This window comes from Pyrus communis, chromosome 9 (assembly GCF_041283825.1).
Source record: "Pyrus communis isolate YQ-2024b chromosome 9, ASM4128382v1, whole genome shotgun sequence".
Lineage (NCBI taxonomy): Eukaryota > Viridiplantae > Streptophyta > Magnoliopsida > Rosales > Rosaceae > Pyrus > Pyrus communis.
The window spans coordinates 221,541-238,195 of NC_142573.1; the positions used below are offsets into that span (position 1 = coordinate 221,541).

Here is a 16,655-nt window from a genome sequence, read left to right on the forward strand (position 1 = left end):
TTACCATTCCCTCACCGTTTTGTTTTTGGGAACTCACGAGCAACTTCTCAGTGGGTCACCCATCATGGGATTGCTCTAGCCCCTTCTCGCTTAACTTCGGAGTTCCTACGGAACCCGAAGCCAGTGAGCTCCCAAAAGGCCTCGTGCTAGGTAGAGATGAGAATATACATTTAATGATCACTCCCCTGGGCGATGTGGGATGTCACAATCCACCCCCCTTAAGGGCCCGACGTCCTCGTCAGCACACACGCGACCAAGGTTAGGCTCTGATACCAATGGTCACATCCCGGCCTGGGACGGATCACTTCCCGGGCCCGCTCCACCACCGTAGCACGATATTGTCCATTTTGGGCTTACCATTCCCTCACGGTTTTGTTTTTGGGAACTCACGAGCAACTTTCCAGTGGGTCACCCATCATGGGATTGCTCTAGCCCCTTCTCGCTTAACTTCGGAGTTCATACGAAACCCAAAACCAGTGAGCTCCCAAAAGGCCTCGTGCTAGGTAGAGATGTAAATATACATTTAAGGATCACTCCCATGGCCGATGTGAGATGTCACAATATCTCTTTGGGCTCGCTATTAGTTTATATATTTATTTTATTTTTTTTACTTTAAAAACTTAAAAAATGAATAAAAAATAGTTCTGAGACATAGTAAACAGTAGGATCACTTCCAAAGGTCTTGGGGCATTTTCATTAACTCATACACAAAGTATTACCCAAGACTAAAAATTTCAACTTTTTCACAACAACTATGAGTTATAACCCATGTTTTCCAATGATTTTTGAGGATTCTTACAAGATTCAGTGTAACCCAAAATTTGAGTAATTATAGTCACACCACACGTTTAATAAATTTAACTTAGGACATTCCCAAGATTTTCTAAACCTACAAATCTCTTTGATGGCCCCACTACTAGTTTAGATTACTTTTTCTATTTTTCAAGTTTAAAAATCAATAAAAAATAGTTTCGGGTCCTAATAAATGTTATGATCACATCCAAAGGTCTTGCAACATTTTCCTTAACTCCCACGCAAAATATTTCCATAAGTCATGCTTGGTGGTTTCAAAAACGAGGCAAGCTCCACTCACAAAAATGGGGTTGGCTTTTGGCATACAAAACGAGACGGACTATGTGCATGTAGAATGAGGCGAATCCCATTTTGACATTGTTTTGGTCCTCACTACTATATCTTTTACTTATTTTTTTAGTTTTTGGCTCAAATATTCTACTAAATATACTTTTATTGCTCAAAAAACCGTAAAATCGATTGCAAATGCCATATAATATTTTCCTTAATACTCACGAAAAATATTTGGCTAAAATAAAAAATTTGCATTTTTTCACAAAAAAATGTAGGTTATATAGTTCAAAGATTTTTTTGAAAAAATTGAAATTTTTAGTTTTGGGAAATTTTTTGTAGGGAGCTAAGGAAAATGTTGACGAGAATAAACTCAAGTTTTGGCTTATAATAAATGTCTTAAAATTTCCGAAAATCGATTTGAAACGTAGGTTATATAACTCACAATTTTTATGAAAAAATTACAATTTTTAGTTTGATGAAAAATTTTGCATGGTAGCTAAATAAAATGTTGTAAGACCTTTGAATAAAATCCTAACATTATTAGGTCTGAAACTATTTTTATTGATTTTTAAAGTTGAAAAATAGAAAGAAAAAAAAAAAATACTATACACCAATAGAGTGAAGAATCAATTGATTTGCTTGTCTGGTAATTCAACTGGTTTCCTTGGCTGGGTATATGCTTCCCTGAATCAGAAGCTCGGGGTCGAATGTCGATAGTCTCACTCTCCTAGTCTCTCTCCGCGTGGCCTACTCGAGCTAAGCAGAATAAGAGACTTGCTGCTGTTATTGTTCGTTCGAGCAGTAGTAGAGCAATGAGAAGTCACAGACCGGCGTCGAGCAGCAACAATCTCAACCGGCGGCCCACTATTCTCTACCTGATTTGCTCCGTCGCCTTCTTCTCTCTTCTCCTTTTCGCCATCCAATCCTCTTTATTCGCAGGTCCTCCCTCGCTCACTCACGTTCATATCTTTTCCTTTAAATCAAAACTAAACACGATGTTTCACTCATAATTCAATTTCTTTATCATTAATTATATGTATCCAGGTAATCAGAAATTAGATCTCTACACCCAACATGATGTTCGGGTTTTATCGGAATTTCAGTCTACTGTGAAGCAATGCGTGGTTAGTTTCTTAATTTTCACCGGATCTGCCTCTGTTAATCCATTGTTTAAATTTAAATATTGTCATTTAAATCACTAATTCAAGTTGTCGATTCAGTTCAATTTTGTATATTTTTGCGTTATACTGATCCAAGAAATCTGTTTTTGTTCCTTTCTTTCTTCATTTTTCTGTAATTTTTGTGTGTTTTTGTGTTGGGTATGAATTCTTACAAAGGTTAAGGTAAATGTAGGCAAACAGAGGGCTTGGTCTGACTGCACACATTATTGACCATTGCAATCTGACTCTTAAGTTCCCGGAAGGAACTAACAGCACCTGGGTCCGTCGACTACTCTTTACCTTGTCACCACAATTTCATCTTGAATTTTGAATTTTGATACTAGTCTAGTCTCCAATGGCTATTTACATGAGACTCGAATTGCAGTATAATGAGCAATTTAAAAAGTTTGAAGCACTCGAATACCCCTACAATGTTTGTGAGGCACTTCTTTTGTGGGAGCAGGTTTGTCTCCCTTCTATCATCTGTCTAAGTGTAATTAACCCCTTAAGCCAATTCTTCGAACTGATGCTTTTAAGGATGGATGCAGTACCGGAACATGACGACAGTATTGACAAGGGAGTATCTAGATGTTCGGCCTAAAGGTTGGGAGGAGTATGCACCACAAAGGATCGCACAATTGTACGTTTGTCTACACACTATATCTTCCAAACCTGTGCTTGATTTCTGCCAATAGATTATAGCATGCAAATGCCTACGAACATCAAGTCCATCTGTTTACCTCTGTATTTGTTTGGTTGTAGGGGAACTAAGAAATGCTACAATAAGACACTTTGTGAGGAACATCTTAATGTGTTACTACCAGCAAAGCCACCCTTTCATCCTCGGCAATTTCGCACATGTGCAGTTGTTGGAAATTCAGGAGATCTTTTGAAGACGGAGTTTGGAAAAGAGATTGATAGTCATGATGCTGTTATAAGGGACAATGAGGCTCCTGTTAATGAGGTAAAATAGCATGTTTGTTTCCTATCATCGGTGAATATATGGATTGATTTTTTCATGACAGACAGCCATTGGTTCTTCTGTGGTTCTAGTTGGGAAACACAGCCTCTTAAGTATATTGTTATTTTTCAGTTTTACTCCTTCTATAGGCAACAGATTCCTATGGAATAATAGGCAGTGATTTAGTTGATAAAACTCTCAATTAGTCCTTCATATGTGTAGAAATATGCCAAGTATGTTGGTATGAAGAGGGATTTTCGCCTTGTTGTAAGGGGTGCTGCTCGAAACATGGTTGCCATTCTAAATGGGTCTGGTATGCTTCTAAGTAATTTGTGTGTTTTAATTTTTATTTCTTACTTTTGTGTGGCAAAGTTAATTTCTGTTTGTTGTATATGTGAAATCCTAAATCTTCATCGCTCTTCAGAAAATTTACTTGAAGTATGTTTCCATGTTTGCAACTTTCCCTTTCTTGTGCAGCTGATGAGGTACTTATAATCAAAAGTGTTACGCACAAAGACTTTAATGCAATGATCAAGGTGAAGATCGCATCTAATGAGGCCAATATATATGTTCTATCTGAGTAGATAGTTAACACACTTCGTTTTCCGAGACTTGACTAACATTTTGGATCCTAACATATTGCAGAGTATTACAAATCCAGTTTACCTTTTCCAAGGTATTGTGCTCCGCCGAGGTGCCAAAGGAACCGGAATGAAATCAGTAGAACTAGCACTATCTATGTGCGACATTGTTGACATATATGGTTTCACTGTTGATCCTGGCTATACTGAATGGTTTGTTTCGTTTGGCTTTTACTTGATATGCTGTTGTTATTTATTTGCAGGCATCATTATTAGCAAGCAAGGAATTATATTCCTGCCTTTATCATCAGTGCAATTCAGGTGTGACATTGTTTGTCTGTCGTCCTTTGGCTGACTAGTTTGTGCTTCATTGTAGGACACGTTACTTCTCTACACCTAGGAAAGGGCACAATCCACTTCAAGGAAGGGCATACTACCAGCTCCTAGAGTGCCTTGGCGTAAGAACATAAACTTTTCTTATTTATTAGAATGTATGGCAGTTATAGGCTCATGCCTGAATTTTTATCCCCAAATGATTCAACTTTTACTATTTTTATGTCAGGTTGTCCGAATCCATTCTCCCATGAGATCTAAGAGGAAGCAAGACTGGTCGGATGTGCCAAGTCGGGAAATGATAGGCAGAGCTCATGCAGCTGCCTTGAGATTAAAGAGGGGTGAGGCTGGTGACTTGGGACAGTTTGGTAGTTGCAAGGTGTCGGGCAACGTGGACGCTGACAAAGTTGGGCCTGTCTCAGGCTCTCCAGACATGAGTGATAAAAGAAAGTTTTCAAATTACAATAAATGGGAAGTCTTGCCTTTCAAGAGTCTGAGGAAGGAGGCGCAGGACCACTATATTCAAATGGAAGGTGTTTCTCTTTACAAAATGGATGGCAATAAGTTGGATGACCTTGTATGCGTGAGGCATTCCTTAAAATCAGATGTTTAGCCAAGAAATATCCTGTGTTTGATTCTTTATGGACTTAATTTGGATGGTTTAGAGCAGACCGAGCCGTGTATTCCCGGTTTCTCCTTGACTTGTGGAATTTTCAGTGAGATGGTCTTCTTCCCGGTGGATTACAGAACTCGGCTTTTTCCACTTCTCTCGTTATGCTTGGATGAGTGGTCATGACATGGGAGGAATCTCAAGCTGCCTTAAGCAGTGGGAAAGACATCGCCAGCGTTACACTGATCAAATGCTCATAATTTTTTTGGCTACATTCGTAGAGATTTTTGGAAGTAGAAAGATGTATGGAAATACTGATACACACGCATGTATGGTGGCTTAATTAATGTTTGTTTGTTATAGATTCTTTTTAGTACTTACTGCATAGACATTCATTATCCAACGGAAGCATGTAAATTGATTTAAGTGACATTTTGTTTTATTTGAGGAAATTTCAGTGACATTTTGTGTAGATGTTATATTTCTCACTTTTAAGTACCAATTAAGCTTTTCTTTTGGGTTGTATGGCTGTTTTTTTTTTTGTTCTTTTCGGTAAAGGGGTTACTTTATTATTAAAACACAAAAGAAGTAAAGAACAAAGATCAAAATACCTAAATTATAAGAGCAAAAGATGGACCTTCGTAGTAACCAAGAGCCCAAAACGTAGTTTGAAGCCCAAACCAGAAACATACAAACAAACCCTAACAGCTTCCTCCACCCGCTGCGGCCGAAAGCGCCGCAACAGCACAACAAGCAGGAGCCTCCACAGCCAACATTTGCCAGGAGCCCACCCAAATGGTTAAAACAGCTGATATATTGCATACGATACGATATGACAACATTTAGATCGTCAAATGCGCTCCTCAAAGTTAAAACTCCAACTCCAAGACCAAGAGTCCCCGACTCCCCAAAACCATTCCCTAATCCCAACCTCAACGCCCAAAACTCCGTTGATGCCCGTCTCATCAAGACGGGCTTCGATGCCCACACATGCCGGTCCAATTTTCTGGTCAATAACTTCCTAAATCGAGGTGAATTGTCTCGAGCACGTCAACTGTTCGACCAAATGCCTCACAAAAACACCGTCTCCACAAACATGATGATTTCCTGTTACGTCAACTCCGGCAATCTTTCCAAGGCCAGAGAGCTGCTTGACACCATGGTTGACCGTACAGCGGTAACGTGGACCATACTAATAGGTGGGTTTTCCCAAGCTAATCGATACCAGGAGGCATTTAAACTTTACGCCGACATGCACAGGTGGGGAACCAAGCCGGATTATGTGACTTTTGCTACTCTCCTGTCCGGATGCAGCGACATGGGAACCACCGAACAAGTAGTTCAAGTTCATTCACATGTCCTTAAGTTGGGATATGCTTCCACCCTCATGGTCTGCAATTCCTTGATTGATTCCTACTGCAAATCGCGTCGCCTGGATTTAGCTTGTCGACTCTTCAAGGAAATGCCCGAGAGAGATAATGTTACGTTCAATGCATTGATAACAGGATACTCAAAAGATAATTTGAATGAAGAGGCTGTGAACCTTTTTGCTCAAATGCAAAACTTGGGTCACAAGCCTTCGGAGTTCACTTTTGCAGCAGTACTTTGTGCCGGTATTAATTTAGACGACATAACCTTTGGGCAGCAGGTTCACGGTTTTGTGGTGAAGACTAATTTTGTTTGGAACGTGTTCGTGGGGAATGCATTGCTCGATTTCTACTCAAAGAATGAGTCTTCGGTTGAAGCAAGGAAACTTTTCGATGAGATGCCAGAGTTGGATGGTATTTCTTACAATGTAATCATCACATCTCATGTGTGGGATGGGCAATTTAAAGCGTCTCTTGATCTTTTTCGTGAATTACAGTTAACTAAACATGACAGGAAGAAATTTCCTTTTCCAACCATGTTGAGCATCGCATCAAATACGCTGAACTTAAACATGGGTCGGCAGATTCATTCCCAGGCGATTATAGTAACAGCTGATTCAGAAATTCAGGTTGGAAATTCGTTGGTGGACATGTATGCCAAATGTGGCAGATTTGAGGAAGCCAAAAGGATATTCACAACTCTAGCTGACAGAAGTGCAGTTCCATGGACTGCAATGATATCCGGATATGTGCAAAACGGGGTCCATGAGGAAGGCTTGGAACTGTTCAATGAGATGCGCAGAGAAAATGTTAGTCCGGACCAGGCTACTTTTGCTAGCGTCTTAAGAGCCTCTGCGAGTTTAGCTTCCCTCTCGCTGGGAAAGCAGTTACACTCATCTGTGGTCAAATTAGGATTCACATCCAATGTTTTTCCTGCAAGCGCACTCCTAGATATGCATGCAAAATGTGGTTCTATGAAAGACGCACTTCAAATTTTTCAAGAGATGCCCAAGAGGAATCGGGTCTGCTGGAATGCTCTGATCTCAGCTTATGCACTAAATGGGGATGGCGAAGGCACTCTTAGATCATTCGAACAGATGGTTCAGTCTGGTTTCAAACCAGATTCAGTGAGCTTCCTAAGCGTTTTAACTGCTTGTAGCCACTGCGGGCTTGTTGACGAAGGACTACAGTACTTCAACTCCTTAACTTGCAACAGTAAGATTGTTCTAAGGAGAGAGCACTATGCATCAATGGTTGATTTGTTGTGTCGAAGTGGGAGGTTCAGTGAAGCAGAGAAATTGATGGCTGAAATGCCATTTGAGCCCGATGAGATTATGTGGTCATCAGTTCTAAACTCATGTAAAATTCATAAGAACCAAGAATTGGCAGAGAGAGCAGCAGACCGACTTTTCAAAATGGAAAAGCTTAGGGATGCAGGTGCTTATGTCAGCATGTCAAATATCTATGCAGCAACAGGTCAATGGGAGAGTGTTGTCAAGGTGATGAAGGCGATGAGGGAGAGAGGAATCAGAAAGGTTACAGCGTATAGTTGGGTGGAAATCAATCACAAAACGCACGTGTTTACAGTGAATGACAAGAGCCACCCACAGAGTGCGAAGATTATGAACAAGATTGACACATTGGCGAAGGAGATGGAAAAGGAAGGATACAAGCCGGATATAAGCTGTGCCCTGCACAACGAGGATGAGGAAATAAAAGTGGAGTCTCTGAAATATCACAGTGAACGCTTAGCAATTGCTTTTGCATTGATCAGTACACCGGAAGGATCACCGATAGTGGTGATGAAGAACTTACGAGCTTGCACGGACTGCCATGCCGCAATCAAGGTGATCACAAAGATTGTTGGGAGGGAAATAATAGTTAGAGACTCAAGCAGGTTCCATCATTTTAGAGATGGGCTTTGCTCTTGTGGAGACTTCTGGTGACATTTCCCCGATCCTTGGGACGGGATTTCAAAACCATAATAACCCTTGCTCATTCTTTATTTCACCAAAAATATAATTATTTCCTAGTTAATTCCTTGCAACACAAGCATTACATTATCCAACATGATACAATATCGGTGGCGATACCACGTCTTCAATTCTAAACTGACAGCCCAAGGGGCAGATATTTTCTCCAGAAATGGTAGAACTAATGACTAAAGCTGAAAATCATATGGTGTGTAAACTAACGGTTCATTTTCAAAGAATCGAAGAATCGAATCTCCTTCAATGTTGCTCTGATACTAAGACCGAACCATTCTCCGATCCACATTCTACTTCAAAGAGATCGTTTTCAAAAAAAGCCTGGTGGAGAGCCCTAACGCACTGCTCTGCTTCATCGTCATTTACAACCAAAGAGATATTAACCTGGCCAGTGGTAATACGTAAATGGTGAGTTCAACTACCGAAATGATCAAATCAAATTTATAAACATTTCATAGGGAATCAACTGTAAGCACCCTATTCATTCATGAATCATGCCTAGTCGAAAATGAACTGGGATTTAGGAGAGACAGATAAGAGGGCATCGAAAATTTGGCTTTCCGTTTCACCGCTACAATGAAAAGAGAGAGAACTAGTGTTGTTGGGAGATACCTTGGATGCACCCTGAGAGATCATTTGAACATTGACTCCAATGGTTCGAAGAACCTGAAATGCCTGCCACATGCGACCAAAAATGTGAATACTAAAATCAAATATACATGATCAAAGAGATGGCTAATGTTGGATGAAGTTGCAGTCGACCAAAGAACAAAAGCAAATTAGGGGACATTCTTTAACTACTTAGCAAAACACAATACATTACCTTCTCTAGTATCAGTGATGACCTCTGCACATTTCCAATGAGAGATATAATTGATCTGTGCTGTAGAAGATTGACAACAGCAATTTTCCCAAGTTCTTCCGCGACATGGTCAAGTTCCTGCAAGGAAGATACGGTATTCAATGAGAACTTATATAAGAATTGCAAGCGAAAATATGTTGTGTGCACGTGATTGGCTACCATTTTTCCATACTATGCACCGACAAGAACGAACATGCATAAAATGAAAAATCATAACAAAACATACGCGGACAATTTAATAAAGCTTAGATGCATGTGTCAAGTAAATTCCAGAAAATCATAACCAGTCAGAGGAAAAGGAAGATGAGATCATACACTTGCCTGCCGAATAAGCTCTCTGCTCCAAAGCTTTGAGGGATCCAGTGTCAAGGAAATACTAACTTCACTGGTAGCAACAACATCAACTGATATGCCCAAATCTTCGAAAGTTGTAAATACCTACATGGAAAATATTATAAATATAAGCCACCAAGTTATCAAGAGGACAACCTACAGAAAAAAAGGTAATTTGTTTTCTCACCTTGGCAAGAAATCCATATTGACCCAGCATGCGGGTGCTAACAATATCCAACATAGTCACATTCCTTTTCAAAACGATGCTGGTTAATACAGCCTGCAATTGCGACAAAGAAAGCTCAATGAAGTGGGAAGCATTTTGACAGTGGAGTTCAATTTTCCAGCAGACTACTTTTACACACCTTGCTCATATCTCTTGCATGGGTGATAACAGTACCGGGAGCATTAGGGTTGTATGAATTTTTAACCCTCACTGGAATATCAGCCTCTCTAGCTGGTCTCATGGACTGTGGATGCAAGACCTGCAAGAAGGTAAGAAAAATGATTAAATCATGTTTTCTTTTTTTCTTGTTGAACAAAAACAATTGTAACTAAAATACAGGTGGTCCAAAGCACCTCAAACCATTAGAAGAGGAAAACTGAGTATTTAAAGTCAGAAAAAAAACTGTATTAAATAAGTCAGAAACCATTGTGTCTAATATTGGCACTTAATAAGAGAAGTGTTGCGAATATTTATGAATATTTAGCATCATTATTGATACCTGAGCACCAAAATATGCAAGTTCGGCAGCCTCTTCAAATGTCAAATAAGGTACAGGTTCTGCGCACTGATATATGTTAGGATCACATGTCAAAACGCCATCAACATCCTTCCACACCTGTATGACATTGAGAAATAGGTCATATTTTGCTATTTTTAGAAGAACTAGGAAATTGGGCAAAAAAAGTGAGAGATTATTTGAACTCACCTGAATTTCTCGTAACCCCAATGCTTTACCAATGGTTGTAGCTGTCAAATCACTACCACCTCTACCCAGCGTAGTCACAGCACATGATCTCCATCCCTGTAACCAGAAAAACAGTGTCAATAGTGTTAATGGGTGAAATTTTCAAAAACTGAAGATACATTGAAGTTAGCCAGAAGGGACACCTTTCCAAGGAAACCAGTAACAACTGGAATAGCAGGATCACATATCCAATCACCATGTAACCTCTTTGCGACAGCCGGATAAGTTGCCTCCAAAATGTCCGCATTTGTGAAGTCATCTGTGGTTATAAACCCAATTTCGAAGGCATCATACTGCCAAAACAACAAACACACAATCATATGAATTTTCTATCAGCAATAATGGTGCTAACAAACAATTAGGAATTCTTCAGAAATTACAGCAGGAAATTTGAGAGCACTTTTCACCATTAAATTAAATTGGAAAAGAACATACTTGGCGGGCTTTAACGCCAATCTTATTCAGATAGGCAACAAAAAGCCGCGTGGACATGCATTCCCCAAATGAAACCAGATAGTCTTTGGTTCGTAAAGTCAACTCTTTCATCATAGCAATTCCCTTCAGAAGTTGTTCCAGTTCTTTGAGGTGTGCTGCAAATCAGGGAAAATGGGTATAGCCAAAAAAATCAGTAGGATTACAATGAACATTGGTATACAAAGCCACCTTTAGGCTGCTTAATATTTTGAACTTGCTGATATACAAAACAAATATCATAATTTGCTTTATAATAAAAAAAAGTTAACTGTAAGTGCGGGTAAGAAAAGAAACTCACATGAAATGATGGAGCTGTCCACTCCAAGTTCTTCCACAGTCCTATTCAGAATAGGGTGATGCACAATGAGAAAAAATCGAAAATCGAATTCTTTTTCCTAAAACAATTATAGAAGAAAGAAAAATATTTCACTGCTCTCACCTGAGATGTAATTCTTTTATGAAGCTCAACTCATCAATCATAGATACATTGGTAACACCGCAAGTGACGGCCTTTTCTCCTGCCTACTCATGAGAAACCAATCTGACCGTAAGCTGTTAATGGTAAGAAATGAAGGGATAAAAAGTTGGATGACATATCAAGTAATGTTCATATAAAGTGGTACCAGTAGGAGTTTGTTAGTTGTCTTTCCCATGGCAGAAAGAACAATGACAGGCCTCTCTTGTGGGAAGCTGAGTATAAGATCAGCAACCTCCCTCATTCTCTCTGCAGAAGCCACCGAGGAGCCACCAAACTTCATAACGCACGTCAGTTGTTTCTCATTCTCGCCTAGGCTTTGATTGTCAGTCCGTTTCTTTTCAAGAACATCTGCAATCCCTCCCTCGCAACTGACTCTCAAAACCCTGCTCGTACAAGAAAAGTCTTTCGCACTTGCATAGAATCCATTGCTGGAAGCGACACAAGTTGCGAAACCAAGACTTTGTGACAAAAGCGGTTGATTGAATTGCAAAGATCTTTCTGAGGATGCAGGGCACAGAGTTTTAACTCCGGAAAAATGCAAGGCGGTCACCATTCTAAAGATAAGTTATTCCGACTAATGTTGTGAACGGAGTGTCTGAAACAGTTGATTGTTATGGCGCACAGAGTGAGAAACTCAAGATCCCAACACAGAACCGGTTTATCGAATTTCGAACTTGAGCAGCAGCTCAATCTGCAAAATTGCATAGCTTGAATGAATAATTTCAGAAGTAAACAAACGGGTAAAAGGACTTAAAGCAGATAATTTCAAAATCTTAGTTTTTTTTGAAGTAAAACGGAGAGAAGCAATTAATTCATTGGGAAACCAACGAAAGGGATTTAAAATTTTTGAATTTTAATGATAATGATAAAATAAAAAGTAAAATAAATAATACTAAAATTAATTTTTTAATTTAAAAATATAATTTTTCGTTAAAATGAATACAAGAATTTTTTATTAAAATTCTCTAAATTCATTTTAATAAATTCATTTGCATTGATATTAGAGTGGTGAGGGGACAGCATTCATGTATAAATGCATGACACACAACACAAACAAGACAAAAGTAAGAGAGATTGAAAAGTACCTTGAGAAGATAGAGAGATCAAAAAGATGAGACCTAACCAAACGTAGAGCCTCCAACAACGGAACGGCGCGGCGGAAACGGAATGCAGAGAGAGAGGCGGCAGAGGCTCTGTGGTCCGTCGTTGAAGATTCAGAGCATTGAGAGGGCGAGCTGGCGGCAAAACTCTCTCAATACTCAAGGAATGCCGAAGGAATACCCGGAAGACAGAAAGACAGACACACAAATAAACCAAACCAAACCCAACCCTGGCGGCGCCTCTTCTTTTCGACAGTGTTGTGTTGTTTGTTTTTGACGCAGCACCAAGGTTTTTGACTTACAAGTTCTGAGTCCATCAGAATTTGACAGAAATTTCGTAGGGGGACGCCGCTTACAGAAAAAGTGAGGTTGGCGGTTTAAAAATAGAAAAGTTGGACCAAACGTGGAGTCCAGAATTGTCCGCGTCTCCCATGGCGCGGTTGGCGTGGACACGTATTGACTCAGTTAGTACTGTGGGCCTCCATTCAGACTGTTTCAACAAGTACTTCCTTTGATTTGTCAAACAACGTTTTGGCACCGATTGCAAAGAAGCTTTTCTTTCTTAAGGTCCAAATTGCGTCCCAAGTTTAAACCTCGCTCTAATCTAACTTAGAGTATTAACATGGCTTGCAATTAAAAACAACTCGCAAACAGACATTGTAGCCTACTCATGCATGCACAAGTAAACAACAAGAGAGAGGAAATTAATATCAAGAGCTGAAGTTAGTTACTGAAGATAAGAGAGCAGTTTTGCCTGATGATTCAACATAACATAATCCACTACAACAAAACAGATGATAAAAAAAAACTAAATCTACGGACATCATCGGCCGACATTCTTCGAGTTAAGCTCTATGGGCTCTATCGATGGAACAAAGAGAGGAGAAGGAAGCCGTTGCATTTGCAAACTAGCTAGCTGAGTTGAGGGTGCCTGCCTGCCTTAATTTCTCCCAATTGTAAGGCTCCAATTTGTAATGCTTGAGTAACAGTTACATCATCATATCATGAAATCCAGCTGAATCCAAAAGTACTGCTTTTATTTGCTCTGGCAAGAACTGGTTTTCCCTGCATTGCTGTTCAACATACAAGGGATTATATTTTGTGTGTCCCTACTTAACCCAAAAACTTTACTACTGCAAAAGATACAGTAAGAATACCAAAGTTGTATTTCATGACATTCCCGGAAAAAAAGGCTCAGATGCAACCGAAGCAGTTTTTATGCCAATCAAACTTTGTGACCAACCTCAAGTAATCTTTTTGGGATTAAAATCTTTATCTGATAGTCTATCTTCCAAACACAGTAGAATAGAAAGTTGAAGTTCAGAAGCAGCAAACATAGCAAACTCATCTTTCATATCTCCCATAGTAAAATTGAAGATTTTTACACATAGTCAGGATAATACTATATATTAGATCTGGATGTCAAAAGGTAAAGCACCAAAAATTAAAAAGCAGAACAGATAGATATGCGTGTGTGTGTGTTAATTTGTGTTAATACAATTCACCCTTATGCTTCATATCCAGAAACTGTACACTGTAAAAACAGTCTCAGCAATTCGCTATCCCAAAAAGAAACATACCTCAGCTCGGAACACATCTAAAGCAAACCCATTGAAGCAGCTGATCACAGCCTGCTGGATGTCCAAATCCAGGTTATCCAAGGCCCTCATGGTTGAGAGTAAGAGACCTGGTCTCCGAGAACAGAACATGTGGATATTAACAGTTCGCCCTTCCCTTACCCGAACCTCCACCTGCAAAATACAGTTGATCAAATATTACAAGTTAAAGAAAAATCCTCAATCATACTTTATGCACCTTTTACATGCTTCAAACTACAAAACCAGGTGAATAAAACTTACCTTCGGCTGAGTTTTGGGGCTTAGCAAGGAGCTTGGGCAGAGCTCTTCTTTAACACGGCAGGGAAGGGTGGATGGAGTGGGTGTCAATGGATGAAAACTTGTTGAAGCAGGCAGCAAAGAACCGGGTGGAGCTGACTCCAGCTCGTTATGGAGGTCATTAATCCTTTGTAGAAGCTCTTTCAAATAATCAATTGCATCCCCTAGTATGGACGCCCTATCCATCTGTTTACAACATGACAGAATACTCATCAGGTATTATGACTAATGAGCGAGAAGCCACAAATCACACAGGAAGATAAATCCCCCAAACAATCGCCAAACTTCAGGCAATATCAAGAGCCATCAGATCTGTCATGGATTTTCCAAAATATTAACTTCCTTCAAGTAAAACGACCAATTCGATGTAAAACAGCACGGGTACTTCTCTTATACATCAATACAATGGTATGAATACATTGCTTTCTAAATGGCTTAAATTCACTGTAATTCTTCCACGCAAATTCCGCTGTTAAATTCAGCTAATTCACATACTTATAGTACTAGTTAAAATGAAAAACGAAAGAAACACAATATAATTAGAACAAGAAACTCACATAAACTAACATAAAAAGACGGGGAAAGCACAAAGACTACATCTTCAAAGGAACAAGGCAAAAATAAATTAATGGAGAACTACGTCTAAGTATAGATAGTACAGAAAATGACTACCTTGCTTATCTTGGGTACAACAGACCTAAGCATGTAGAGCCTATCATTGAGCTTCTTCCTCCGCCGCCTCTCCGCCATCAAATTTTTGGCCGGCAAACCCTTCTTCTTGCCCTTCCGGTCTCCTCCCTCTACACCGGTGACAGTGCTGTTGGCATTCGAATTGCTTGCACCATTCTTCGCATTCTCCTCCACCTCCACTTGACTGTACTCATTGAAGTCATCCGAGTCATAATTCAAACCGGACACATCCAGACTCCCTTCCTCCATCTCACCCTCCTCGTTCCTCTTCCTTTTCTTCTCCAAACTCTCCAGTAGTCCCCCGTACCTGGGACCCGAAATCTCCAAATTTCCCAATTTATCACCCCCATCGCCTACAGAGTTTTGGCGGCGCTTCTGGAAAAGAGTGGGCTGAGCACCCATGGAAGGGAACAGGAGCTTAGCCCGGTTCAGCAGCTGAGCTCCGGCCGAGCCATCGAAGCCTTCGAAGCCAAAGTCGCCGTCGAGTACATTGGCGTTGTCCGTTACCGGAAGCAACCGACTGGCTGGAAACTCGGCGCTCGAACTGAGTTCGGGAGTACCCATCTGAGAATGAGAATTGAGGGCCGTGAAACCCATCAGAACAGAGGAATTGGAAGGCTGATTTCCCTGAAAGGAGCCCAGAAACCCAGCGTCGCAGCCCAGGTCGAAGCTGTTATCAAAAGGATTGGAGCAGACGACGTTGAGGAGAGAGGAGAAGCAGGATTTTGGAGGCAAAAACTGCTGTGGCGGCTGTGAAGGGTCGAGAGAGAAGGCCGGCGACGGAGAACAGGAGGCGGAGGAGTCGATTGGTTGCAGAGGAGCAAGTGTAGTTTCAGAAGCTTGGGTGGAAGAGAAGGCATGGAGGTCTTGAGCTGGGTTGCTGAGAACGTTGTTCATGTACCAGTCACCTTCCAGCATTGACTTGAAGTTTGAAAAAGAAGCTCCCAAGCTCGAGTCTTGGTCGTTTCTTCTGGGCTCTGCCTCGTTGTTGTTGTTGTTGTTGTAGGTGGTGGTGCTGTTTCTGGTCCAAGACGCTGCGTCGTCTTCGTCTCCGCCCATCCAAGCGGCGCCGCTCGACATCGGAAGCATGACTGTGTTTCTTCACTTGTCAGGCTTTTTGTTATTTTTATTGAAGGTCGTCTGAAGGAGACAAAATAAAAGGATGGGTTCAGTTACAAAGGTCCGGTATAAAACGCAGAAAAGGATGGGAGGGGAACTTTTTGCTCAGCGCTGGGTCATCATTTTTCAGAAGAAACGGAGGGATATAGATTCTCAATGTTTTTTCTCTCTTTATTTTCAGCTGGGAAATGGAAATGGCTTCGTTCAAGTTGGAACGTTACGTTTTGTCTGTGCGGTCGCACGCTGCTGCTTCCTTTTGGTTTGTCGCCTTGTGTTACATTAGGCGAGTCTGTCTGATGAACATGCGTTACCAAGGTCCCCAAAAGAAAAGAAAAAGCCCAACCCAATTACCCAAAGCGAGATGAGTAATTTTAACGGAAGCCCAATTAGCCAATCAATTTCTGGTTCACGTGTAACACTTCAAGTAATCAACACCAATTCTCTGACTTTTGGATTTTGCGATAGAGAAATATTAGAAAACTGTATTTGCAGCACTGGTTTTGGCTTTTGTCTTTTCGAACTAAAAATTTGCTAGTATTAGTTTACAAGCTTAGAAGAATATTGTTCTTTTAAGTATTTTCGTTTTAGATTTTTTGTATCTTACTTGCATCTTATTTTGGAAAAAAGTTTTAAATTAGGTTTTATTA

General features: G+C 40.3%; 4 protein-coding genes across 6 annotated transcripts; 2 read left to right on the forward strand and 2 right to left on the reverse strand.

Moving 5' to 3' along the window:
• Positions 1-1,500: 1,500 nt before the first annotated feature.
• On the forward strand, positions 1,501-5,203 carry LOC137740001 (sialyltransferase-like protein 1). Its single transcript, XM_068479783.2, has 11 exons — positions 1,501-2,025; positions 2,131-2,210; positions 2,440-2,526; positions 2,632-2,709; positions 2,795-2,886; positions 3,009-3,210; positions 3,430-3,520; positions 3,685-3,743; positions 3,853-4,001; positions 4,165-4,246; positions 4,351-5,203. Exons 1-11 carry the CDS (start codon positions 1,899-1,901, stop codon positions 4,732-4,734), a joined length of 1,431 nt encoding a protein of 476 aa, XP_068335884.2. The 5' UTR covers positions 1,501-1,898; the 3' UTR covers positions 4,735-5,203.
• Positions 5,204-5,387: 184 nt separating this feature from the next.
• LOC137739612 (Pentatricopeptide repeat (PPR) superfamily protein) lies at positions 5,388-8,135 on the forward strand. The gene has a single exon (XM_068479242.2). The coding sequence runs from the start codon at positions 5,564-5,566 to the stop codon at positions 8,042-8,044; it is 2,481 nt and encodes an 826-aa protein (XP_068335343.2). The 5' UTR covers positions 5,388-5,563; the 3' UTR covers positions 8,045-8,135.
• Positions 8,070-12,771, reverse strand: LOC137739613 (aspartokinase 2, chloroplastic). Of its 2 annotated transcripts, none has more exons than XM_068479243.2 (14): positions 12,290-12,771; positions 11,350-11,895; positions 11,166-11,248; positions 11,025-11,065; positions 10,688-10,842; positions 10,396-10,545; positions 10,214-10,309; positions 10,007-10,123; positions 9,647-9,766; positions 9,469-9,561; positions 9,264-9,386; positions 8,910-9,026; positions 8,699-8,761; positions 8,070-8,470 (listed from the first exon to the last, which is right to left on the reverse strand). In XM_068479243.2, exons 2-14 carry the CDS (start codon positions 11,755-11,757, stop codon positions 8,330-8,332), a joined length of 1,707 nt encoding a protein of 568 aa, XP_068335344.2. In that variant the 5' UTR covers positions 11,758-11,895; positions 12,290-12,771; the 3' UTR covers positions 8,070-8,329. The 2 variants fall into 2 exon arrangements, with proteins under 2 accessions (XP_068335344.2, XP_068335345.2); XM_068479244.2 differs by having other exon boundaries at positions 9,270-9,386; positions 12,290-12,725.
• A 237-nt stretch (positions 12,772-13,008) lies between these two features.
• Positions 13,009-16,303, reverse strand: LOC137739763 (transcription factor ICE1). 2 transcript variants are annotated; one of them, XR_015966437.1, is made up of 4 exons: positions 14,872-16,204; positions 14,164-14,385; positions 13,462-14,055; positions 13,009-13,377 (listed from the first exon to the last, which is right to left on the reverse strand). XR_015966437.1 is itself a non-coding variant. In XM_068479467.2 (4 exons), exons 1-4 carry the CDS (start codon positions 15,976-15,978, stop codon positions 13,294-13,296), a joined length of 1,584 nt encoding a protein of 527 aa, XP_068335568.2. In that variant the 5' UTR covers positions 15,979-16,303; the 3' UTR covers positions 13,009-13,293. The 2 variants fall into 2 exon arrangements, 1 of the variants encoding a protein (XP_068335568.2); XM_068479467.2 differs by having other exon boundaries at positions 13,885-14,055; positions 14,872-16,303.
• Between the last annotated feature and the right edge of the window lie 352 nt (positions 16,304-16,655).

Excerpts from the sequence above, each read along its gene's own strand:
- LOC137739763 (XM_068479467.2), bottom strand. The coding sequence starts at position 15,978 with ATGCTTCCGATGTCGAGCGGCGCCGCTTGGATGGGCGGAGACGAAGAC. Across the intron at positions 14,056-14,163 it reads GCCCCAAAACTCAGCCGAAG|GTGGAGGTTCGGGTAAGGGA; the intron begins GTAAGTTTTATT and ends TGTATTTTGCAG. Across the intron at positions 13,378-13,884 it reads TAGATGTGTTCCGAGCTGAG|CAATGCAGGGAAAACCAGTT; the intron begins GTATGTTTCTTT and ends TATGTTGAACAG.
- LOC137739612 (XM_068479242.2), top strand. The coding sequence starts at position 5,564 with ATGACAACATTTAGATCGTCAAATGCGCTCCTCAAAGTTAAAACTCCA.
- LOC137740001 (XM_068479783.2), top strand. The coding sequence starts at position 1,899 with ATGAGAAGTCACAGACCGGCGTCGAGCAGCAACAATCTCAACCGGCGG. Across the intron at positions 2,026-2,130 it reads CCAATCCTCTTTATTCGCAG|GTAATCAGAAATTAGATCTC; the intron begins GTCCTCCCTCGC and ends ATATGTATCCAG. Across the intron at positions 3,521-3,684 it reads TGCCATTCTAAATGGGTCTG|CTGATGAGGTACTTATAATC; the intron begins GTATGCTTCTAA and ends TTTCTTGTGCAG.
- LOC137739613 (XM_068479243.2), bottom strand. The coding sequence starts at position 11,757 with ATGGTGACCGCCTTGCATTTTTCCGGAGTTAAAACTCTGTGCCCTGCA. Across the intron at positions 10,843-11,024 it reads GGACAGCTCCATCATTTCAT|CACACCTCAAAGAACTGGAA; the intron begins GTGAGTTTCTTT and ends CCTGATTTGCAG. Across the intron at positions 8,762-8,909 it reads CATCACTGATACTAGAGAAG|GCATTTCAGGTTCTTCGAAC; the intron begins GTAATGTATTGT and ends CGCATGTGGCAG.